Here is a 26,209-nt window from a genome sequence, read left to right as displayed (position 1 = left end):
TGTAACACCTGTTTAACAGGCAGGACATTATCATCACAGCAATTGGAGCACGCCTGTCCATTCCTACCGAAAGCACCTCCCTCATTCCTTTTTGTGAATCCGTGTTTGGTTTGGATGCTTCTTTGGTGCATCTTTCTTTCCTGAGACTGACCTAGTGATATTTTGTGTTTAGCAGTGGTAGTTCACCTCACTTCCAAAACTCTTGTCTCATAGGCTGGCTCAAGTTAATTGATTGTCAGCTAATAATAGGCTACCTTGCAATTATATCAAGTTTTTTCATACCCCAAGTGCGTTGCAGTGACGGTAAATGGTTGGCATTTATATAGCACCTATATCCAAAGCGCTGTACAATTGATGCTTCTCATTCACCCATTCATACATACATTCACACACCAATGGAGATTGGCTGCCATGCAAGTCAGGAGCAATTGGGGGTTACTTGTCTTGCTCAGGGACACTTCGACACACTCAGGGCGGGATTGAACCGGTAACCCTCCGACTGCCAGACAACTCCTTTCCCATCTGAGCCAATGTGGCTTGATGAGGGCCAAAATGTCCCTCAACCACCACCAATGTGTAGCACCCACCTGGGAGATTTGTTGGGACATGCAGCAGCAACGCACACCACACATCAGCTGTGGTGGAGGACGAAAACAGTGGTTCGACTCCAAAACCCCACCATTTAAATACACCGCATCAAACGGTTTCCTCTACCTTGTACACGACCTTAGAGTATACATAATTATGTTGTTTAAAATACATTTGGCCAATATTTTCAGTAGCTCTATTACTGTCCTTCCTGGAATAATCTGTCAACAGCTGTCACAAGGGGGCCCTGAGCTAACAAATGACAGAACAAATGTTTATTGGAATAAAAGGGAGCCAACAATCTAGTTTGAATAAAATGTCTCCATTTATTTAACAGCAAGAGAGGTAGACACTGAGTTGTGATATTGTAATCACATTACTGGAATGTTTTTAGCTCTTGTGCATCATCAGAAATGTTTCTGTTATGATTACTATAATAGTTTTGCTGATAAGCTGTGAGCATTTCCTATGGTGTGGGAGGGGTGCTGATTTATAAAAACATTCTAGAAAAAAGGACAAATTTAGCTGTGTGCGAATGTGCTGTTAGAGGAATAGGGTATTTATGTACGATTCAAGGCCCTAGTGTTGGAATTTCAGGCTGCTAAGGGGACTGCCCCACCTTACATACAATCCCAGATCACTCCCTACTCCCTAGCTAGACCACTTCGGTCTGCCAGCTCTGGTCGCCTTATGGTTCCCTCTCTACGTGCACCTGGCGGTCGTGCTGCATGTTGACGCCTGTTTTCCGTTCTGGTTCCTCAGTGGTGGAATGACCTGCCTACCACTGTCAGGACAGCAGAATCCCTCCCCCTATTTCGACGCAGACTCAAAACCCACCTTTTCAAACTCTACCTTAGTCCTCCCTCCTGATTTCCCCCGCCCCCCCCCCCTTTCTGATACCCCTATCCTTGCCTAACCCCCCCCCCCCCAAAAAAAATAAAAATAAAATAAAATAATTGCACTTATGATGACGACTATATGTTTAGAACAGCATTCCATGTGTATTTTCCTTGTTCTGGATGTGATGCTTTGACTTGTGGTAGAACCTAAGCACTTGTAAGTCGCTTTGGATTAAAAGCGTCTGCCAAATGATAAAAATGTAATGTAAATGTAAAACATGCTGTATTTTGTTGCCGAAATTCCTTGTATTTGTCTTTTTATGAAGCTCTAAACATTGCAACACAAAAATGTATATACTTGAATCTGATGTGAAAAGGCCACTAGCTGTGGATATGAAAAATAGTCACTCAATAAATCTGTGCAGTGTTTATGGAATATCAGCATAGGTGTATTCAAGGGTTATAGAATGCTTTCATCAGACATTCCTCTGGTGAAGTTTGGCATTATAACCATATGGGGAGCCACTGAGCAAACAGTCAATCTATTTGAACTGGCTGATTGGAGGAGGGATATGGATGTCCTGGCCTTTCTCCAGTTTCTTCTCACAGTCAATCAGGTAGTTAACCCCATCAATCATCATCTGGACCAGCTGCACCTGGAGAAAGAGACAGGCCCGCCTCAGTGTCACCAGAATATCTTCAAAAAACACCACTGTAGCTGGAACCAGGTTGGCTCACTTATACGCTTTTCACCCAACAGGATTTCCAAGAAGGAAGCACATGTATTTAAGCACTCTATTTATGAAATGGGGCCAGTGACATTGGAACATGCATCCAATCTTCAGGCCTGTGTTTAGACCTGAACAATTGCCCTTTTTTGGTTTCATTTGTGGTAACTACTAGTCCCAGTTTCAACCACATAACTCCTCACAGATTGGACGTGCTTTGTGTTGGATGTGTGTAGCTAATGCGGGTTATGTGTGGGTTAAATGTTGTAGGTTGTCTGACCTCAGACTGGCCCAGTCGGTCCAGGTTGGAGATGTCAAAGACCGCGTCCACAACGTCCGTATCCTCTCCCCCAGTCCCTCGTTTCTGCAAGCGCAAATTTTCCAGGATTTTGGGGAAGCGGGGGTCCTGCGGGGTGCAATAATTTATAGATTGTATTAACTTGTATGTTGTCAGTTTGTCAATACTATTTTCCTCATAAAGCATAAAATTGTATCCTTAACAGTCTGTATACTACACATTAAAAGCAAGGCAGTTCTGTTACACAGAAAAGTTGCAATGCTTGTGTTTGCATGGCAGGACCTCACATGATGATCCATAGTAATCACAGATACAGTGGTCACTGTTGTGTGCACATGACTTACAGAGACACTAGGTGTCTTTGCCTGGAAATCAGACCAGCATGCACAGTCAAGCTACTTAGTGAGTCACGGTTCAAATCAACATCCAAAATTGCCTGAGACAGAATGGAATATAACTGTCCTTTCTTTAGTGAGATGAGCTGAAGAAGCTGTGCACGGGGTGCAGAGATGTTCACTACGTGATGATGTCATGGGAGCTGTACCTTGCTGAGGTGGGGCAGGGTGATGTGGACGCTGGTTCTCAGGCCTGTGCCCAGGTTTGATGGACAGGTAAGAATGTAACCCACTCTTTCATTCCACATGAACTCCCAGCCCTTCTCCATGATCAGCTTTTCCACCTGAAGGCAAGAGAAATCTGAATGTACCTGTATCCTACAGAGAAAGAAACATGTAGTCACCTGCATCCAAGAGTGAGAAAAACCCAAATTCACTGGTTTGGAATATCTTATGTATCACACAATACAATCACACAGTTCTTATTGGACATCCTCGCAGCAAGAAGGTCCAGAGTTTGAATCCTGGCTGAGGCCTTTCTGCATGGGTTTCCTCACAGTACTCGGGCTTGCTTCCAGTCCAAATAAATGGTAGTTAGACAAATGGGCGAGTCTAATTTGCCAATAGGTAGGAGTGCGAGTGAATGGTGTGTGTGCCCTGCGATGGACCTGTCCAGAGCATATTCCTGCCATTCCCCCAATGCATGCTGGGATAGGCTCCAGCCCACCTTTTGACCCTGACCAAGTGGGTTAAGAAATGAATGGATGGATGGATGAAAGGATGGATGGGACATCCCACCGAAAAGGCGAGAGAGAGAGAGAGAGAGAGAGAGAGAGAGAGAGAGTGTTTACCTCTTTCAGTCCCTTGCAGAATCGCTCAAACACTTGCTTCATGTTGCCACCCTTTTCCATGGAGATAACACGGGTGTGGTCCTCCTCATTGACCCACACAAGGAAGGTCTTCTGCTTGTTGTGCCTGTAGATATCCAGAAGAGGGAGAAAGGCTTAGAAACTAGCTGCAGTGTGCTGGGGGTATTTCACGAAGGACAATGACGGACAGTGGCATGCTGAGAGCTCAAAATTGGTGAGCTCAAAATTTCCTTTAAACTAATAATTGATCTCAACCTGCTTTCATAAATTCATAAATTCCTCTTGATTAACAAGTGTGCCAATGACATGACAAATCAGTTGGCAAGTAACATACAGCTTCTTTGTATTAAATGATTCAATTCATCAGTTAAATCCATTTTAATTAAGTAGCCTAGCCAACACTTCTGAAAAAAGATAGTACTCTTATCTACTGCATTAGCTTTCAGATTGTTTACAATCTACGCATTGCAGATCTTCTCCACTCCGGTCTATTTACAGTGTTTAGAGTGTGAGTGTGGAGAAAGAAGTCTAGATCTGTCCGCAAATAATATTGATAAAATGTACACAATTTCGTAATGCAAATAGAAAATAAATACATAAGGCAATTCATTTTTCTCAATTGTATTTATCATTTAATGCGATGTGAAGAAGCTACATGTTATTTTCAAATTGATTAATAAGATCATTGGCACGCATGTTAATCAATGAAACAAAACAAGTTTTGTGCCCCACCAGTTTTGAACTCACAAGACATTTAACTGGATAACTGCTGAGAAAAACCCGGAATAGCTCTTTTTTTGCTTCAGTCCATGTTCCATATTTGGGAGGGTTCCGGGTGTTACTCAGTGCAGTTATTCAGCTCAGTAATCCTGTCATAATTATGTGAACTATCCTTCTGTTTGACCTGTGAAATAAATGCAATTTCAGGATAAAATGGTTGACTGGTGAGCACTGATTTCTGAGAAGTGTGTTGGTACACTGCAAGACCGAGTTTGGGAACCAATGCCTTGGGCATAATCTAAGGCACAGCATAAAACACAATTGAAAGTGTATTTGATCTACAGCCTCCAAAGAGTTCTATATCACAAGAATGTAAAGAAATTCTGAATCATTGTACCAGATCCCACGAGCATCTGGCCAATCCCGGGCCATTCTACAGGCAATCATTAGAGGAGAAGCTGGCTTGCCAAACAAGAAGTGATCCTGTACAAAACAAAAGAGAATTCATGAATAAACTCTGCCTCAGTTGTGACGCAGAGTAAACTTGTAAGCTAGTAAACAACAGCATGACATTTTTAGTTACTCTGGCTAATGTTCCCTCCCTCAAAATCCAGAATGCAAAGCAGCTGTCACTCACGTCAGTCAGCTGCTGTTTCTCCTGCTCGGTCATCTCTGCTAAGTGGTAGTAGTGACCCTCCAGCTCCCCCTGGAGGCCAGCGAGAGCATCTGCCACTATCCGCTGCACCTCCCGGCGCTCCGCCCGTGTGCATGCTGGGGGCAGGCTGAACCCCCTGATGCTGCGGCCCGCTCGAACCCGGGTCGACAGTACATATCGCTCATCAAACTGTCCTCCCCGGATCTGTTCCACACATAGAGCCGTATGCCACGTTTTAACAAGCTTCCTCAGATCTTTCTTTTGTGCACAAACAGATAAAACTATGGAAGTATTTTCACCATGATTCTTTCAGCTTGTGTATGAGATGGCATAGTATCAGATTCTGCTGCAGTGTTTTATCTGATTTACCATGGTATGGTTGGTAAATAATATCATAGAGCCAAGGTCATGGTCGAGACCTGAAACCAGTATGTTTTAGCAGAGTCCACCTGGTGATAAATGCCTGAGTGATGTACTGCAGAATATACCTTGCTGGCATCCAGGTCTGTGGGTTGAGTCATAGTACGTGGGTTGTACCCATTGTGCCTTTCCAGAATGACCGGATAAAAGAGATCAGCAAACACCTGAGACAAATACAGAGCTCTGAACACATTGCTCACAGCACGTACAGTGGCTTCAGAAAGTATTCAGACCCCTTCACTTTTTGCACACTTTATTGTGTTGGAGACTTCAATTTCAATGGATACGGTAAGCTGGAAATAATTAACATTTGGTGTCATGCGCTGGTCAGCTTGCTGACTTCCCCCCCTGGAGCATACAGTGTTAGCCCCCACCTTTTGGCACCCATGGCTGTGGGGGAAAACTAGAGTGAGGTTCCTGGAGGAGTCTTCCTGGGCCCCCTGGGGAGCCTCCCTTCTCGCACATTCCTTGCAGTTTTTGAGCACAGGAATACTGGAGATGGCATAAAGATGGTCTAGTTTTTGTAACAGTCTACCTAGGATATCATAACCGAGGATATCCAGGAGTCGAGGGGAAACTGTGTGAAAGCTGTCTCTGTAGAAGCCATTTGCTTTAGCCCCCTGACCTGAAGGTCTCACTGCCGGGTGGGTGTTTGGCTTCAAATTCCAAATGATTTATGGTCAAGAACAAAGGCCTGGATTTTGGAGATAAGGAGAAGAAACCAAGCAATCTGGGGTTTTGTCTCCTTTCCTATAATTCACCAAAATCAGGTTTATCCAAAATCACAAGGTATATTACCACGAGAGGTACTAAACATATTCATTACATAATACGGTTGTCACGAAAACTCTCAAATACATCTCTCTCCAGGTATCTTCAGTAAACTCGACAATTCAGACTTCCTTTGGGGCATTCAGACCATTGGCTCCCAAGAATGTCCGCATCTGGAGAGACTGAGATAAGGGGAAGATGGATTGTGGTTGGGTGTGTTCTGGGGGCTTTTAGGTCTAGGGGGTCATTAAGCCCTGGGCAAAACCATGGGCTCCATGACCACGACCTGGTTACTTCCTATGGGAAAGACTCAGGACACTCCCACAGTGCCGCCATTTGGACACTTCTGTCATTATACTCTTCACTACTCTCTTGGGTTAATGATGTTTTTTTTGTGACAACTACAACATTATAAGACATAAGGATAATCTGTTTGGTATGGGTGTGATCCGGTAAAATCAAGGAATTGGATGAGATGCATTTCATACCAAATGGAGTTTAATAAACCATAGTTTCAGTAACTCAAGGCAAAACCTACATGTCCTCTCTGGTAATCATCTAATTTCCCCTACTTAACAACTGCCAAAGGTGGGGGTCTAAATTCCAGATCTGACCACCCCTCCAGGTTAATTTATGGCACTGCCACCTGGTTCAAACATATGATTTTAGATAAAAGAGAGGAAGACAAACCAATCTGGGAAGATCGCAATCAACTTTCCACACTATGCACGTCCTGTGTATGTATGTGGTGGAAGATCGCAATCGACTTCCCACATGGTGCACGTTGTCTATCAGTATGTAAAGGGAAGATCATAACCGAATTCCCACACTGTGCATACTCTGTGTCGGTGTGTAGCCAAAGCAGGCTAGGTACGATTATTTACTCTGTATCTCTATTCTTAATTTGTGTAGAGAGAACCCATGGGCATTTCTACGTCGGTTCTTGTCAAGTTAGCTCTAAGGAGCCCTCTAAATGCATGCCGACCTGGGCTCCCAACTATCTATGTAAAACATAATGCATGTATTGTGTTGGCTCGACCACCAGCCTCTGAGTTCTCCGCCGAACTGAGATTCTGCAATAATGCTAATCCTGGGAGCATATATTGAGTAATGGTGGAGTGTAACCACTTCCGAGGTTCACGCATGTTTCAAAACCAAATTTATAAATTATATCTTAAATGGAGTTCAACAAAGGTGAAGAGGTCTCTCCACATTGTTCTGTGGGGTTTAAATCTGGGCTTTGGCTGGGCCACTCAAGGATGGTCAGAGACTTGTCCCAAAAGCACTCCAGTGTTGTCTTGGCTGTATGCTTCAGGTCATTGTCCTGCTGAAAGGTAAACTTTTTCCCCAGTCTGAAGTCGATTGCTCTGGAGCAAGTTTTCTTCAAGGACCTTTCTGTATTTGGCTGCATTCATCATTCCCTCAATTCTGACCAGTCTCCCTGTCCCTGCTGCTGAGAAGCACCCCCATAGCATACTGATGCTGCCAGCACCATGCTTCAGCATAGGAATGGTACTAGCCAGGTGATGAGCAGTGCCTGGTGTTCGCCAATTTTGTCTCATCACACCTGAGTCTTTTTCCTCTTGCTTTTAGAGTCCTTTAAATGCCAATTGGCAAACTCCAGGCATCATATCCCTTTTACTCAAGAGTGGCTTGCCACTCTACCATAAAGACCAGATTGATGGAGTGTTGCTGAGATGGTTGTCGTTCCGACAGGTTCTTCGATCTCTGCAGAGGACTTCTGAAGCTCTTTTAGACTTCCCTGACCAAGGCCCTTCTTGCCCAGTTACTCAGTTTGGCCAGACATCCAACTCTAGGAGTGCTGGTGGTTCTGAACTGCTTATATTTCACAAGTATTGAGGTGCTTCCAGGATCTGTGATTAAGTCAAGAGGGCCCTCCTTCATTATGTACTTGCTGTGCTTTTATACTTGCATCTGTCTATGTGTAGAGTTCACTTAATGCAAAATGTTTACATTTAATACGTCCCATTTCATTATATTAATTGCAATAATATCATGCACATTTCCCATGCATGAACATGAACATGAACATTATGCATGAGCATAATAATGCTTTAATTCAAGTTTTTTCTTTTCTTTGGTTTTGTAAATAAAAATAATACAAAATGAAATACGGAACAGATTTTGTCTCACAACATTGCCGAAATTAGTTAAAAACTTAAATGGCTGTGCTGCAATAATGCAAAGTAATATTACTACAATAGTTGGTTGATGCTGTCAAAGAGAAAGTTTGAATGGTAAACGCAGCTGTTTGTAAGTGCATGTTTAAAGCACATGAATGCGCTATTGCTTCAGAATGGGGGAAACGAATAGCCAGGAATGTAATTATAATTATACATGCATACTATTACACATTTATAGATCGCCATTGTAAATGTGTAATAGTATGCATGTATAATTATGCATTCACAAGGATCTGTTCTATTTGTTTTCTTTTTTTGCAGAAATATGCTAATGTAATGTGCTGATAAGCTTTATTGCAATTACTTTACATTTCCTTGTATTATCCATACATAGATTATTCCATGGGGAGGGGAGAGTGATTCTTTCCCTATAAAAGGGGGTTTCGGATTCTCACAGGGGCTAGGTGTGGCTCTGGTATGGTGAGTGATGGGTTTTTCTGGTTAAAGGAAATACTGATCACCTTGCGATGTAACTATCAGGCTTGTAGGGCCAAGAGGTTTGTTTTAAAATGAAATCTAAAATCTAAAAAGTGTAAAAAAAGCAACTGTTCAAATTCAGATTAAATGTATTGTTCTCAGAGACAAAGCTTTCAAGAAAAAACAATGAGCAGCAGTACATTCATGTCATATCCATTTTAAACAATTAAAGGCAGTTTGAGTAGCTATTTTATCATCATTTAGAAATTTAATGAAAATATGTCAAACAGTTAAAACAATCACAAAAGCTTAATTGTGTCAAACAGAGCATACATACTGAACAGTAATAACTGCCACTTTGTCGACATGATGTCATTGGTATTTTGTGAGTGTAAATAAAGGATGGTTAAAATTCTCTCACAATCTCTCATACACACACAATCGCAGACACTCACGCACACATTCCCTCTCTCACTCAAAACCACAACATTGTCGACATGCTTGGGTCTCAGTGGTAACTGGGACGGTATTTGATAAGTGTCCCTGTGACATGGATCCAATGTGACTCAAAATGGTGCTATCTTATGATGGCAGCCTCACCTCATATGACTCCTCATCCCCAGCCACCATGCCCACAGATTCTACCAAGGGCTCCCCGGGATTGTCCACTCCCGTCTGGATGGCCTGGTCCAGAGTGAAGCCGTTGGGTGTGACTTTGTGGCACAGTTTGGCATAGACGTCAGGAGTCAGGTAAGTGGCCATGTGGCTGTAGTGCTTGCGTAAATCTGGGTATTCCGCGCTGTCAGAATTAATTAGAGTAAGCCAAATATTATCCATACACAAAAACCAAACATATAGACAAACCCTTTTTACTATTAGCATTAACTAGAGCCATCCCTCCTGCTAAACAGATCAGACACTATGCCTAAGTCCCTGCCTTCTTGCCCAGGACCCAACCATCTCGCCTTACTTTGACAGATCGTTTAAAAAAATCGTAGTATGTGCCAATGTTTTGGCATGCCACATCATAAAAAAAAAGATTATTTTACTCAGTTGGAAAGAAAAATCCAAGCTATCCATAAATCATTCTCAACCTGTTGACCAATCATTCATCTTGATAGAGCCTGCTGTAGAAGATAGAGACTAAAGCACAGTTCAAATCTATTATACAGCAGATTCCAGATCTAATTTCCTTCTGAGTGCAGAATATTCATAATACACAATAATTTCTCATTCTATATTTTATCATTCCAGCAGTAAGGGTGGAGAAAGGGTAAGACGTTTTAATTATGTGCCTTGGTCATGGGAAAACAGAAATGTTGAACTGGATTCTCTATATGCTTTCAAGAATCTGTTAAATGCTCATTTTTTTGTATGCTTGTCAGTGTTTCTGAGACACTTATAGCAAACCTAAAAGACAACATTTACGCCTTCCACATTTTCTTGCATGCAAACCCAATACTGACACTACCAATCAGTAGCAATGATGTGCAAATGCACAAGTAAACATGCAACCTATTTACCCCAAACATGTTGTTTGTGCCAAAAACAATTTCAAGATCCAGAATATGTACTCTATAAATCTGCAGATGCAAATCTACTAAATTACTCAAATTGTCGCTCTCAAAAAAATAAAAAACGAAGTATTCAAAGTATTCAAAGTATTCAAAGTATTCAAAGTATTCAAAGCAATATTGCCCCATGTTTCCTTTATTCATCCATGTAACTGAAAAGCCACGATTATGGCATTTAATATTATTAAAATAATACAGAAATATATTTTATGATGAATCTTTACATGCAGGTGCAGAGATGCATTTACTTGATATGTTTTTCTACACTCACTGAGCACTATATTAGGAACACCTGTACACCTACTTATTCATGCAATTATCTAAACAGCCAATTGTGTGGGAGCAGTGCAATGCATATAATCATGCAGATACAGGTGAAGAGCTTCAGTTAATGTTCACATCAACCATCAGAATGGGGAAAAAAATTGATTTAAGTGACTTGGAATGCTTGTTGGTGGCAGACATGGTGGTTTGAGTATCTCGGAAACTGCTGATCTAGGATTTTCACACACAACAGTCTCTAGAGTTTGTAAAGATTAGTGCGAAAAACTAAAAACATCCAGTGAGTAGCAGTTCTGCAAGCAGAAATTCCTTGTTAATGAGAGATGTCAGAGGAGAATGGCCAGACTGGTCAAAGCTGACAGGAATGTGACAGTAATGCAAATAACCACACATTACAACAGAGGTATGCAGAAAGCCCAGTCTGGGGAGTCAAAGAAGACTATTTTACTCAGTTGGAAAGAAAAATCCAAGCTATCCATGAATCATTCTCAACCTGCTGACCAATCATTCATCTTGATAGAGCCTGCTGTAGAATAGATTTTTAAACAAAGGTGAACCAGAGACTAAAGCACTGGTTCATATTTGTTCACAAATATATTATACAGTAGATTCCATCATATCTCATTTCTTCCTTATGAGATATTTTGTCATTCCAGCAGTAAGGGTGGAGAAAGGATAAAAAGTTTTAATTATGTGCCTTGGTCATGGAAAAACAAAATGTCAACTAGATTAACTGGATTCTCTATATGCTTTCAAGAATCTGTTAAATTGTCATTTTTGGATGCTTGTAAGTGTTTTTGAGACTTTGAGACACTCATAGCAAGACTTGCAGCAAACCTGAAATACAACATTAAACCCTTCCACATTTTCTTACATGCAAACCCAATACTGACACGGGCAATCAGTAGCAATGATGTAGAAATGCACAAGTACACATGCAACCTATTTCCCCCATTCAGAAACATTTCTTAAATATGTTGCTTGTGACAACATTTCAACAATTTCAAGAAACAAAATACACTCACTGAGCACTTTATTAGGCAGACCTGTACACCAGCTTGTGAATGCAAATATTTAATTATCACATGGCAGCAACTTAATGCAAAAAAGCATGCAGACATGGTCAAGATGATGGTTCAGTTGTTTTTCAGACCAAATGTCAGAATGGGGAAGAAATGTGATCTAAGTGACTTTGACCATGGAATGATTGTTGGTGCCAGACAAGGTGGTTTGAATATCTCAGAAACTGCTGATCTCCTAGCACAACAGTCTCTAGAGTTTGCTAAGAATGGTGCGAAAAACAAAAAACATCCAGTGAGCAACATGTTGGTAATGAGAGGTCAGATGAGAAGGGCCATACTGGTCAAAGCTGACAGGAAGGTGACAGTAAAGCAAATAACCACACATTACAACAGTGGTATGCAGAAGAGCATCTCTGAACACACAATGCATCAAACCTCTTAAGTGGGTAGGCTACAGCAGCAGAAGACCAATAAGTCTAAAAAAGAAGTCTAATAAAAACACAATGAAGTGCTCACTGATATACTCCATACATCTGCGGATGCAAATCTACAAAATTACTTGAATTGTTGCTCTCAAAAAAGTTACCACAACGTAAAATCAATGTTCCCCATGCCATGATTATGGCATGTAAATTAAAAAAAAAAAATGAAATAAAATAAAATACAAAATAGAAAATTATTAATTCATTCATTCATTAATTCATTTTTCTTTTTTTTTAAACGTATTACTTAATACTTAATACTTAATTACTTAAATACTTCATTACTTGTTTTCATTTTTAAACAGCTGTAAGAACTGACCTCACCTGTGGTAACAAACGACCCCACCGGCGGGCTCCATTGTTGTAATTTACGAGTCAAACTGTACTTTTCACCTTTCCGATCGAGTTTAATAAACATCACAATTAGTTGATAGACTAAAGATATTCGATGCAAAAGAGTGTCACCGTCATGCAAGCAATCTCTTAGCAATTGAGTAAAATAAAAAATTGTCACAACGGATTATGCATTACAGAACCAGAATTTATAGCAGACTGTATGGAAAGGCTCCCTAAACGTTTATTGAGCGGTATAGATACTCCAGTGTTCCGAGAAAGGGAATTAATTTTTTTCTGAATCATTTCCATTTGTTTGAGAACTTATGTTACCTGGGCGGATAATTTCTCCTCACTTGCGATCCAGCGCTTACGTGCTCCCGATTCAGAAAGAGGTCGGTGGTGAAGATCCCCGCTCCCACTAAGGACATGATCCCCACAGTCTTTATCGATGGCAAAATCCGCTTGAAGACCCCTGGAATTTTTCAACATTTTCAACAATTTCAAGATACAAAATATGGACAAATCTTCTAAATTACTATAATTGTTGTTCTCAAAACAGTTAGCACACGGTAAAATAAACGTTACCCATGTTTTCCAAACGAGCCTGGCGCCACACTAATTCGACGACAGGTGACCGAATGTTCTGACCACGATAAACGGCCTCTTATCTGTGTTCCGATATCCGAACATTCGCCCCTAGCGGTTGAAGTTATAACAGTAAGTTAAACAAAACTGAGGCACTCCATGCGTACGAAACGTTTTTGTGTCTCTTTGCTCTATTAATATTGATGAACTAATAACAGTTGTTATTCAAAGCGATATTGCCCCATGTTTCCTTCATTTATCCATGTAACTCAAATGCATGATAATGGCATGTATTTATATTATTATCTTTTTATCTTATTATCTTTACATGCAGGTGCAGAGACCCATTACTTCATATATTGGCAATGGATATCTGCAGTATGTTTTTGTTTTGTTGCACATACCAAAGAGCACCTGTTTCTCCGCCAATCACTAGCTCAGGTCCAAGTTACGTTTCTTTCCATTTATTTTCTCATGATCAAGAGACGTGATCATGAACACCAGGATGTACCAAGATTCCCATAAGCTTACAAGATTTCCATTTTCATAAAAATAAAAAATACCTTTGAATGCAATTCACTTATGATTATCTGTTTGCATAAATACACATATCATAGAATTAATTAAGTGTTTATAGACAAGTTTATACAGTTTAAAGCATTTTCAATCATGGTTTAAGCAGGTGGTGTCAATGTTGTGGCTTATCTGTGTATATTGTCCTGTTAAACGGATTGTGTAAAGGTTTAGATACCCCTTTTACACCGAATAACATTTCACTCATAGGATCATTTGTTGCGATTGAAAAGTTAAATCAGGCATTTTTATTCCAATCGGCCTGTTAATCCGCTTAAACATGGAATAAAGGGTTCCATGTAAAAAGGGCTATTGAATAATTTAAGAAGGTCCAATGTAGCGTTTCTTTCCATTTGTTTTTTCAAACTGATCTGGTTGGGCTGTGTTCCAAATTCAAATCACACATAAGAAAATGAATTCAAATTGAAGACATTTACAAAAATGTCAATGGTTTTCGAGTTAGGGGAGTTCTGACACGGGGTCCATTGTCCGCAAGTGACGAGAAATTATCCACCAAGGTAACACACGTTCTTAACCAAATGGAAATGATTCATAATATAAACTCCCTTTCTCAGAACACTGCCATGCGAATTAAACACCTCAAGAGTTTGAAGAAAGTTGAGACTTGGATGTGGGAAATTGATTTCTGCAATGTGTCAGTGTCACGTATGACCCTTCAGTAGCCGAGAGGTTTGAGCTATTTCAGGAATGAGGTCAAACCAGGCGAACTTCAGTGTAACCAGAAAGCCTGCAAAATCTAAATTGCGCCAGCGAGGGCAGGGCTCCAGATTAACTTTTACAACTGGTTGTGCTGTCATTAAATATGGTGGGAATTTCTAAATAAACCGCACTAGTGATGCGTGAGTCAAACACCGCGGGTTCCACTATATGGAATGAAATGGGCCCCTAAAAATGTAGGCCTATGTAGGCTAGCGGTTTAGATACTGCATTGTTAGCAGTTACGGTCAACTGAAAATAACTCGGACCAGGTCGAATTAGGCGACAAGATCATTTAAAAACTAAATCCCAGCGAAAGAACGGCAATTTCTTTCTTATTTAAATCTAACAGACTCGTCGCATCATCGATTAATTCAAGGTCAGTTTTATTATTATTATTATTATTATTATTATTATTATTATTATTATTATTATTAAATAATCGGTGTTGTGCGATACGCAATCGGGGTTTCCTAAGCGCTTTATGTACAGTAGGTGGCGGTATGACCGTTAACTAAGTTTATATTTCAAACCAACAAAGAAGAAAGGCCGGCGAGGTTGATGTAAAGGTAACGAGCTAAATGTTCGCATTTCAATGATTTGGTTTGGATTCGGATTTAACGGCTTTGCACAAATACATTCTTCTGCCAGATCCAAGAAGGAATCCCAAAGTGACGAAGATGTCGAAGTGAAAGTGATCGCTCCAGTTGCTTTAAGGCTTAGTACCTGCTGCTCTGATGAAGAGAAACTATTACAGCTTGTTGGAGCTAGCTGGAGCCGAATAGCTTTTCTGCAGCGTACAGGTGAACCGCGTATACTGTCAAAACAATGGCAAGCTTCGTTGCGAGTGTTACACGTGTGACACCCATAATCACGATGCTATAACATAATTTGGAGGCCAAACCATGTTCGTACCACAAAAAAATATAATCGGACCATAAAATAAACACACACAGTGTACAGGAGTTTCTGATTCATATCTGGGGCTTTAAAGTTATCAAAAAGTCGTTGCGCAAATATTTTCACCGTGCAGACCAAATCTACAATTATAATAATAATAATAACTATATATATTTTGCTGCAGATGACGGCAACGTATGTCTGTCCGGCTTTCGGTCAGACTCGCCCGCTCGCAAGGCGGACAACTACTTCCCACAAAGCTACGGCTGTCTGGATGCGCAGGTCAGCGAGCGTTATCTGACACTTGCATTCAAAGACCGAACAGAATGCTGGAGTTTGGACGATATGGATAGCGCGCCCGTCTGGAGGATGAAACACGAGCCTGGGGAGAATAGAGGTATAAGTCCTGATGTATCTTCAGTTTACTCACTGTAAACGCTTATGACCGTATAACATTCTGGTAATCCTGCTGTTTACTTGTGTCGTTGTTTGTAGGACTCCCTCTGGTCCCAGGAGGTTATGTTGTCTCAGCCCCTCCTTTCTTGCACATTCTGTCTCCACATCTGTGTGGGGTCAGTCTGGCCCTCGGTATGGAACATGCAGTCTTGCTAAGTGGTTCTGGTGCTGTGTACACCTGGGGCTCCAGCAGGTGAGAACCTAGTCTGGCTTTCCCTCTGTCAGACCTCAATATTTGTATTGATAGCAGGCCCCATTACTCGCTGTGCAGTTGGTTTTTGTAATAGCAGTCACAGCTCTCTGGTTGGGCACTTGGGTGTAGTTGCAGTCATGGTACCCAGTTGGGTGTGGCAATAGCAGTCATAGCTCTCTCACTGTTCAATTGTGTAACAGTACTTGGCGAGCAGAAATTAGAAGCAGGAACGTAGTTCAGTCACAGAGCCATGAATCACATGTTTAAAATCAGCAATTTAAATGAATTAAGTTTAAGATAATTCCAGATGTAAGGTGCAAATGATCTGAAGCCCAGCTTTCCAATTCAGTAAAGGGAGACTTTAAAAAGTATCATATCACTCGAGCAGAGGTGTCATTATCTGAATTTCTAATTGGAAGACAGCTAAGGCATGAAGGAAATGGACCTATTATTGTTTTATAGATTCATATTTACCAGTGGATCAATCTACGCAGGTGTAAAGAAGTAAAATCTGAACATTCACATAAGGGACAGTGATGGGTTTAGCGTCTGTGCATTATGGTAAACTGTATCCAATGAATGTAAAGTTGTAGAGGAAGCATACATGTGTTGCCTCGAGCTTAAAACTAAAACAAAGATTTATTCCTAAAATAGAAGCCTATAATAGTTGGCACAGATCTCTCACTGTACAGTTGGGTGTGACAATAATAGTCACAGCTCTCTCACTGAGAAGTCATTGCTCTCACTATGTTGTTGGCCAGAGTATTGGTTGTTGACATTTATTGTGGCTATCAAACTCAAGCCAAATGTTCTAAGTTTGTCATTGTCATGGGTGGAATGTATATTTGATGCATATTCAAATAACTTTCTGTCCAGGCTGCTGAGTTATTTTGGGTTCCCGTTCATTGTCACTGTACACTGGAAAAGTTGTATTGAATTGCATTTTGTTTATATTCCAGTTTTACATTGAACGATTAACCTAATTACAGTAAGACCTGTGTGCTCCCACATTATGTCCTTACCTATAACCTGTATCTATACCTATATCATCTGTGAACATACCGTATATACTGCACTGTATTACCCAAAACCCAAGACAAAAAACATACATTGCCTCCTTGTGGCTGAACTCAAAACTACTTCACAAAAAGGCATAAAATGGTTCCTGCAGTGCTCCTACTCTGGGGTGGTTGTGTTGGCAGTCACGGGCAGCTGGGTCATGGTGAGCTTGGCCGGGAGGCGGAGCCCCGGGTGGTGGAGGGCCTGTGGGGCATGGCCATGGAGGGCGTGGCAGCCGGGGGCTGGCATTCTGTGTGCGTCAGTGGTGAGTTACTTTGTGCGCTGCACCATCTGGGTTATAAAATGGTGTGTGATATTTTAATGTTGACGTGTGCCTGTGTCCTGTGAACGAACGTGTACGCTTGGTTATTTCTTCCTCTCTGTTCCATTGCATTTTGTGTGTTGGTACATGCTTTCCATTATTGTATGTGTATGTGTGCGTGCAGCTGCATTGTTCTGTGGACTTATTTGTGTGTATGTGCGTGTGTATGATTGTGTGGACAGGTGAGGGAGATTTGTACACTTGGGGCTGGAATGAAAGCGGCCAGCTCGGCCTGCCATGCCAGGCGACGCAAAGAGAGAGACTGCAGGGAGGCATTGCTGCGGGTGAGCCAGCTACACCTGACACTTTCCCTAAACACCACGCCTCATGTCTATATATTACCTGTGCATGATCTGTGTGATATTACATTACGTTCACTTACCAGAAAAAGTTCCAGACCAGTCTAAAAAGATTCAAGACCAATGCATATAGGCGTAGCATCACTGATAGCTGTAGATGTTGGCAGGTGCATACATTGAGTGTGAGTAGCTAGTATGTGTATGTATTAGATGTTGATGGTTATGGATGCAGTTTGTGCTCGATTAGGAGCTGAATCGGACAGCAAGGAGGTGTTCATCTCAATCCAGGCCTTCCCTGCTCTGCTGGACCTGCCTGAGGAGGCTGAAGTCACCAGGGTCAGCTGTGGCTCTCGTCACACTGCAGCACTCACCTGTAAGCCCCACCCACTCCACTGTAACACTATACTGCTATCCTTTAAGCCCCACCCACTCCACTGTAACACTATACTGCTATCCTTTAAGCCCCACCCACTCCACTGTCTGACACTATACTGCTATCCTGTAAGCCCCACCCACTCCACTGTCTAACACTATACTGCTATCCTTTAAGCCCCACCCACTCCACTGTCTGACACTATACTGCTATCCTGTAAGCCCCACCCACTCCACTGTCTAACACTATACTGCTATCCTGTAAGCCCCACCCACTCCACTGTCTAACACTATACTGCTATCCTGTAAGCCCCACCCACTCCACTGTCTAACACTATACTGCTATCCTGTAAGCCCCACCCACTCCACTGTCTAACACTATACTGCTATCCTGTAAGCCCCACCCACTCCACTGTCTAACACTATACTGCTATCCTGTAAGCCCCACCCACTCCACTGTCTGACACTATACTGCTATCCTGTAAGCCCCACCCACTCCACTGTCTAACACTATACTGCTATCCTTTAAGCCCCACCCACTCCACTGTCTGACACTATACTGCTATCCTGTAAGCCCCACCCACTCCACTGTCTAACACTATACTGCTATCCTGTAAGCCCCACCCACTCCACTGTCTAACACTATACTGCTATCCTGTAAGCCCCACCCACTCCACTGTCTAACACTATACTGCTATCCTGTAAGCCCCACCCACTCCACTGTCTGACACTATACTGCTATCCTTTAAGCCCCACCCACTCCACTGTCTGACACTATACTGCTATCCTTTAAGCCCCACCCACTCCACTGTCTGACACTATACTGCTATCCTGTAAGCCCCACCCACTCCACTGTCTAACACTATACTGCTATCCTGTAAGCCCCACCCACTCCACTGTCTAACACTATACTGCTATCCTGTAAGCCCCACCCACTCCACTGTCTAACACTATACTGCTATCCTGTAAGCCCCACCCACTCCACTGTCTAACACTATACTGCTATCCTGTAAGCCCCACCCACTCCACTGTCTAACACTATACTGCTATCCTGTAAGCCCCACCCACTCCACTGTCTAACACTATACTGCTATCCTGTAAGCCCCACCCACTCCACTGTCTAACACTATACTGCTATCCTGTAAGCCCCACCCACTCCACTGTCTGACACTATACTGCTATCCTGTAAGCCCCACCCACTCCACTGTCTAACACTATACTGCTATCCTTTAAGCCCCACCCACTCCACTGTCTGACACTATACTGCTATCCTGTAAGCCCCACCCACTCCACTGTCTAACACTATACTGCTATCCTGTAAGCCCCACCCACTCCACTGTCTAACACTATACTGCTATCCTGTAAGCCCCACCCACTCCACTGTCTAACACTATACTGCTATCCTGTAAGCCCCACCCACTCCACTGTCTGACACTATACTGCTATCCTTTAAGCCCCACCCACTCCACTGTCTGACACTATACTGCTATCCTGTAAGCCCCACCCACTCCACTGTCTAACACTATACTGCTATCCTGTAAGCCCCACCCACTCCACTGTCTAACACTATATTGCTATCCTATAAGCCCCATCCACTCCACTGTCTAACACTATACTGCTATCCTGTAAGCCCCAACCACTCCACTGTCTCACACTATACTGCTGTCCTGTAAGCCCCACCCACTCCACTCTCACACTATACTACACTATACTGAGGGCGGCCTGTAGCGTAATGGTTAAGGTAAATGACTGGGACACGCAAGGTCAGTGGTTCTAATCCCAGTCTAGCCACAATAAGATCCGCACAGCCATTGGGCCCTTGAGCAAGGCCCTTAACCCTGCATTGCTCCAGGGGAGGATTGTCTCCTGCTTAGTCTAATCAACTGTACGTCGCTCTGGATAAGAGCGTCTGCCAAATGCCAATAATGTATACTGCTATCCTGTAAGCCCCACCCACTCCACTGTCTCACACTATACTGCTGTCCTGTAAGCCCCACCCACTCCACTCTCACACTATACTGCTGTCCTGTAAGCCCCTCCTACACCACTCCCCATACAGCTCTCACCTCTGACCCCCTACCACACGGCAGTTCTGTCCTCACTTCAATCGGTCAATGTGATGACATTTTGGCTGTTCTCTTCCAGGCAAAGGTGATCTCTATACGTGGGGTTGGGGTAAGTCTCTTGCAGCTGAAGTCTCAGTTGGTTATCAAACAAATTTGTGCTGCCAGTGGTCTAGTGCTGGTGCACAAAATGCATCTCAGTCTACTAATTTCTCTACATTGCTTAGAGTACACTTTGACCATAAATGCTTGTTCTGCACATATACACACATATCTCGGAGAGCAGTCAGTCATTGAATAAATCAATGATGAATAGTTCAAGCATAAACTATGAATTCTGATTACTTTTACACACATGTACTTTACCAAGGATTAAGAGAGTGAAATAGAAGCTCTTGTTCCCTGTCCTGCATTTGTCCAGTCAGCTCTTGCCTGTGTGTTTCAGGGGAGTACGGGCAGCTGGGCCATAATACAACCCAAACGTTAGACCAGCCTGCCCGGGTGGACTTCTTTGCGGACAGGGGCCTGCGTGTGGTAGATGTGGTTTGTGGGCCCTGGAACACATTTGTGTCCACAGAGGAAAGAGACCCCACCTCCCACACCCCACCCTGATGGCTGACTGTCTGTCTACTTTTCCACTTCCATTTTGTAAAGTCATACTGTGACTTGATTACATTTGTGTACATGAAAACTAACTAAATGCAAATGTGTGTGTATATCAATGGTTCTACAGTGGCTACAGTGCTGGTTTTCGTTTTAACCTAAAAGGGTGCTTATCATTTTGAGCAGTAATTTTCAGTGCTAATATAATGCTAATGGCTTACGACAAGTGAAAAGATGAAGCTATGGTACAGGAAATATGGTGCTATGGGAAGGAGTGCTGGACCGACACTACTTGGTAAATGGTAAATTTACTTCCTTCATATTCCATCTTTCACATTTCATTCTGCTTCATTGTTTTATATAAAGGAAGTTTGGGAGTCCTTGCTCAGCTCATCATTGTGGAAGCAGACTCATCACTCACCCGTCAGGCAAGATATCAAAAGAATAGTTTAACATTTTGCCAAATAAACCATGCTTAACTACGTCCGATGGGCTTGACATTGCCACAGTAGCCTTATGCAACTGCAACAGTAACAAAGGCTCAGTAACCCAGTTCAGTGGGCTTAGCAATGTTGTTGCCCAGGTTACCAAGACTCCACCAAGGCACTTAATTGCCATTGACATAATTGAAGAGTAGATGTTTCAGAATGCATTTCAAAATGTAAGATCAGTGTTTTAGAATTCCATATCTTTCAATTGCCAATAGTGATCAGCATTTTGATGCAAAATTTGGTGTTGAGTTAAAATTACTTTGCAGCTGATTAGAGTTAACTGATCAGGTTGTTATATACTCTCATAGATGGGAGAGCTGTATTTCTATGTTAATATCATTGCTCAAAGATTTTAACAAACAATATATTTTGGGCAGACCACAAGCCCATACCAAAGTATCTTAAAATATGTGTGGAGGAAAACAGGCGTGGATATTCACTCCATGATTTTTGGGGGAAATACTTTAAATTGATATTAATAGAAACAAACTTAAACTTTTATTTCATATTCTTTATTTTATACAGAGCTTTATGCAGCAAATAGACACAAATACATCAGATCCTGAGCATGAGAAGTGGTCCAAAGGCACACTACAGTTATTAAAAATTCACCAAAAAAGTAAAAAGAAATCTCTATACATTATTTTCTAGTTTAATACAGGTAAACTACTGGATCTTAAAAAAAGAGCTTTGGTTCAGTGTTTTGAAGGATGATGCATTAATCAAATTATTTCATAGACCACCGAATGAATTTAATGCTTTCGAGAGTCAAGAATTATTACAAAGAAATTAATAGAACTTTTCACTCAATAAAATATAGGAATAGAACTACAGTAAAGAAGTTTCATTATTATGAACAAAAAAATACTGGTAGCAAAAGGAGGTCCTTTATCAGCACACAGCCATTTTACACACAATGAATAACAGGAAAACCTTTTGTCAGTGTGTGGTTTGGGCCTAATAATTTTGAGTCAAACTGAAAGTTGAATTTCAATTTCAGCAAATCAGCTGAAAGGTGGTTGTGTATATTGTTTAGCGGTCTCACTTGGGCTGACTTGATGTGGTTCTTATGAATTACATTTTTGTTGATAGATGTTATAATAGACAGTTTTATAATAAAAAGTCATTTCAAGGGGTCAAGTAATCAAGCAATTTCATTGGTCATGTTCGTCAGCCAGTCACATGACCGGGATCTCACAGCACAATCTTAAAAGAACTGGAGAGAAATTGGAAAAAGGTAATTGGGTCAAAAACAGTTATTTAAGAGACAACAATTGTAATTTCAGATTAAAAACAATCAATTTCTGCTCACCTGACAAAATCTGGCGATCTGGAAATTACATGCTGGAACTCCGAGAGGTTCACGGTTCCGTCTTTGTCAATGTCGGACTCCTCCAAGATCTGAGATTTTTCCAAACAAATCAGTCACCAGGACCAGCCCTAATTAAATAGCTGTTGCATCTATCAACTACTTAAGCTTACATTCCATCAGTTCAGCTTATTCTGCCAGTACTCTACCATCATAAGTTCATTGAACATTCCTCCAGTTTTGCTTGCAGTGATATTGACACCTGACTTGCTAGTCTGTGGATGCCTGACATACCAGAACGGATCAATGGTGTGTGAAGAGACAGATATGGTGCCAAATGAAATGCCCCTGCCCAAATATTAATTTTCACAATCTTTCTCCCCTCATTGTATTGGTAGGCCCGCCTCATTTCTGAATCATCCTCCAAAACATGTATTGGCCTAAGTCTTTATGTGCCTGGTGTCTCCCAGCCGACCTGAACAGCCATCAACTAACTAAGAGGAGTACATTTCATGCATGGTTGGTACAGAAAGGTGGCACATGCAAAATCAAATAGAGGCTGCACTTCTGTGATGAATCAATGACAGAAATGTCAACAGGATCCCTCCCTCCCTGGGGACTGCTAGCATCAAACGCAGGCAGGATTTACTACCAGATTGAGACCCTGTGCTCTAGCAGGATGAACCACCTGACAGCCCAACATCTGTGGTTATTATCACAGCCTGTACAGGTGGTTAGAGTGTATGACCGAATCACAACAGGCTTACATTGCCGATGAGCTGTCTCATTTCATCGGAGGTTAGTCTGGTGTCCTCAGTCTCTCCCGTCAGACAGTTCACCAGCCTCTCCAGGTCCCGTGTGTCGAGTGTGCCATCGTCGTCAAAGTCTAACCGACACACAGTTACACACGATGAGAACATCATCATCGTATCACAGATCATTTGATATCTTAAATGTTTTGATGACGTGTTAAATGTGTTCTAGGTTTGAAGTAAATGTATCTGATCAAAGTTTAATGTGCTAGTGGGAAATCAGATTCTTACCAAAGATGCGGAAGGCATAGTGTGATTTAATCTCCAGAGTAGCAGAGTCACTAAAGGCACTCAAAAGGTCCAAGAAATCCTCAAAGGTCAAACTTCCATCTTTATTTTCAGAGGTAGAGAACACATAGCAGATCCTTTCGCGGAAAGGGTTGGACTGGCAGGGAATAGCAAATCATGGAAGTGGTAAGTCTCAAATTACAAACAACAAAAAAAACAAGCGAAGACCGCTTCAAAGGCGGTGGTGTCCCTCTCACGGAAACCTATTTGTACCTTGAGCTCTGGCATTGTCAGGATTTTTTCCATAGGAACTCGGCGGTTAGGACTACTCGTCTCATCCTTCGTCAGCTCACTGAATCTATTGTGAGCTCTGAAAAAAATAAAACAATACACTTTGGTTTTTTAAAAATAAATAATGCAATCTCGCCAGAAGCGTTGGAAAAATGTCCAAGCAACTGAGACGGATCCCCCTGTAGTAACAAGGGATTAAAGTCCAAATCACCCGGGAATTTTACTTGAGCACATTTCCTGTTACAATAGTGCACGCAAAACAAAATGAGGCATTAGCCTATGACTAATAAACAAGGGAAATGTACTCACAGCAAGATTTCCTGCTTTGTTAAAAATGTCAGCTCCTGGAAATAAGACACAATGTAACGACATTAAGAAAAAGTTCAGAAATTCATTAACAACCAATGCGACGATACAAACGATAACAATAAGGTACACATGTTTGTGTTAGTTGGCTAACAACGTAATTTAACCAAGAAAGACAAAATCAAGTGTAACTTAGCTTAACATAGTTAACGAATATGGATTCAGTTTGCACTTTGTGCAAATGTCACACGTTGCTCCAGGTTAGTTAGCCTGCTAGTCAGGTTTCTGAGCTAATATGTTCGCTAAACGTAACGATAAAACTCAGAAAAGTTAAACAGTATCGAAACGCGCTCGATTGATCTCCTAGAGTCCTGGCGACCAACTTTAGCTAAATGAGTACTTCAACAGGTAGTTTTAGTTTCTTATACGGACTGCCATCATCGATTTAAATAATTAGCAGACGATAAACCGTAACGATAGCTGTTAGCTATCCACTAGCCAGCCAAAACTTACCTGATACTCGGAAAGCAATTCCTTTGGTAACTGACTGGCTGTTGTTCCCATTATTAACGACAGACTAACGTCAACTATTAACTAATCAGGTCAAGTGGCTATGTAAGTGAAAAGTGTAATAAAAAGTTTGTACCGCTTTGTATAGTACTTTATCCCCTTAGATAGTTAGCCAACTAGCTATGTGTTATGAAGCGAACTTCTACTTCCTTTTCCTGTAACTATCAAGCGATTCGCGTGCTGGCTAGCTACAAATGGCTATTGGTTTCCATAGAGACTACTGTTAACTACTTGCTGTGAACGTTAAAAAGTTTCCTAATAAGAGTTTACTAGCTAATTTAAAGTACATTATTTTATGTAATCTATATACTGCAGCAAAAAGATAGACTATCCAGTAACGTTGGGCTATTATGTAACTTTGTACGAAACGTATTGTTGCACCTACGGTTGCAAGCTACCGAACCATAGGCTACCTAATACAGGAGCTAACTTATATCCAAAGTGAAACATTATAACGTTAGCTAAGTTACTTTTAAATAATACGCATCAATTATTTTTTTAAAATAGCGATGTAATAACGCTAACACATAATTAAATATGCTAACTTTATGAAAACAAGTTTATTTGATGCATATTGGTAAAACATTGCCAATGCTTTTTTACAAACTTTTAACTAGTGGCTCTGGTGACTGATATTAGAGGCCTCCAAAACAGTAGGTGGCAGTAGCAGACACTTCAGTCTATGCTTACATTAACAAGAAAGAGCTGTCTGGAGGGAAATCATAGGTACATTATGTGGAAAGTAGGGTTGTTAGTTGGATCGTACTATTACATTTTTAGACATTTCAATGAGGAATTGCTGAAAGAGGTGCTGAGTCTGTTTAACACTGTGTGAGAACAGGTGACTGCCTCCAGCTTGGAAACATGCTGTCATAGTGCCAATTAAGAAACCTGGTAGGGAAACATCTAATCATGCATCCTACACACCCATTGCCTTAACATCTGTGCTGTTTTTATCCCTAAATACAGAATAGAACTCTGTGATAGACGCGCAAATAGTCTTTTTGTTTTTACTGCAGAAGTAGTGGCAATTTGTGCGACCAGAGTGAGTAGTGATAGGCTTAGACTCAGCAGCAGCACCTGCATGCATCAAAGCAAGGCCCGTCCAGATCATATGCTGGGCTTAATGTTGATCCTGCATAGATTGTGTCACCTGGGCTGTGAGGTGGGCTTTCTGTGGGGTCCCAACACATGTTGGTGAATAAAGTGGCCAAAAACGCCCTAAAATCTCTGGAGTGGGTAGGAGCGAGTAGGAGTGAATGTTCTTTGTGGAGGGCAGAGGTAAAAAGTTGCTGAGGGACTGAGATTTCAGTGGCAGAGATAGTAGGAGCAGGAGAGGTGGAGGAAATGGACCTTGTGCTTTTGTAAAATGCATATCATTGAGAGGACGACTCTTAAAAGCCCCTGAGGGTTTCTTTCCATACCTGTACAAGCTGTTTTGCAGATTACGTATGATGTTCTTATGTTTGTTTGTTTTTTTGTGCAAATATTTTTTTTTAAAAACCTTTATTGAATACAAC

The 26,209-nt window shown here is 41.6% G+C and overlaps 3 protein-coding genes across 4 annotated transcripts; 1 reads left to right on the top strand and 2 right to left on the bottom strand.

Annotated features, from left to right (window-relative positions):
* Positions 1-1,969: 1,969 nt before the first annotated feature.
* LOC133111198 (creatine kinase U-type, mitochondrial-like) lies at positions 1,970-12,995 on the bottom strand. The gene is made up of 9 exons (XM_061221381.1): positions 12,871-12,995; positions 9,445-9,643; positions 5,521-5,616; positions 5,015-5,236; positions 4,775-4,860; positions 3,640-3,763; positions 2,998-3,132; positions 2,436-2,561; positions 1,970-2,083 (listed from the first exon to the last, which is right to left on the bottom strand). The coding sequence occupies exons 1-9, from the start codon at positions 12,966-12,968 to the stop codon at positions 1,970-1,972; spliced, it is 1,200 nt and encodes a 399-aa protein (XP_061077365.1). The 5' UTR covers positions 12,969-12,995.
* A 1,965-nt stretch (positions 12,996-14,960) lies between these two features.
* LOC133111961 (RCC1 domain-containing protein 1-like) lies at positions 14,961-22,392 on the top strand. 2 transcript variants are annotated; one of them, XM_061222611.1, is made up of 8 exons: positions 14,961-15,218; positions 15,500-15,712; positions 15,811-15,964; positions 17,167-17,288; positions 17,528-17,629; positions 17,892-18,017; positions 20,162-20,191; positions 20,525-22,392. In XM_061222611.1, exons 1-8 carry the CDS (start codon positions 15,011-15,013, stop codon positions 20,689-20,691), a joined length of 1,122 nt encoding a protein of 373 aa, XP_061078595.1. In that variant the 5' UTR covers positions 14,961-15,010; the 3' UTR covers positions 20,692-22,392. The 2 variants fall into 2 exon arrangements, with proteins under 2 accessions (XP_061078595.1, XP_061078594.1); XM_061222610.1 differs by having other exon boundaries at positions 17,877-18,017.
* Positions 21,670-25,080, bottom strand: LOC133111962 (calcium and integrin-binding protein 1-like). Its single transcript, XM_061222612.1, has 7 exons — positions 24,633-25,080; positions 24,123-24,157; positions 23,796-23,892; positions 23,526-23,679; positions 23,250-23,368; positions 22,486-22,574; positions 21,670-22,389 (listed from the first exon to the last, which is right to left on the bottom strand). The coding sequence occupies exons 1-7, from the start codon at positions 24,681-24,683 to the stop codon at positions 22,368-22,370; spliced, it is 567 nt and encodes a 188-aa protein (XP_061078596.1). The 5' UTR covers positions 24,684-25,080; the 3' UTR covers positions 21,670-22,367.
* Between the last annotated feature and the right edge of the window lie 1,129 nt (positions 25,081-26,209).

The sequence above is a fragment of the Conger conger genome, chromosome 15 (genome assembly GCF_963514075.1).
Source record: "Conger conger chromosome 15, fConCon1.1, whole genome shotgun sequence".
Classification (NCBI taxonomy): domain Eukaryota; kingdom Metazoa; phylum Chordata; class Actinopteri; order Anguilliformes; family Congridae; genus Conger; species Conger conger.
Note: the sequence above shows the minus strand (reverse complement) of the source record. Positions and strands in the feature narration are given on the sequence as shown.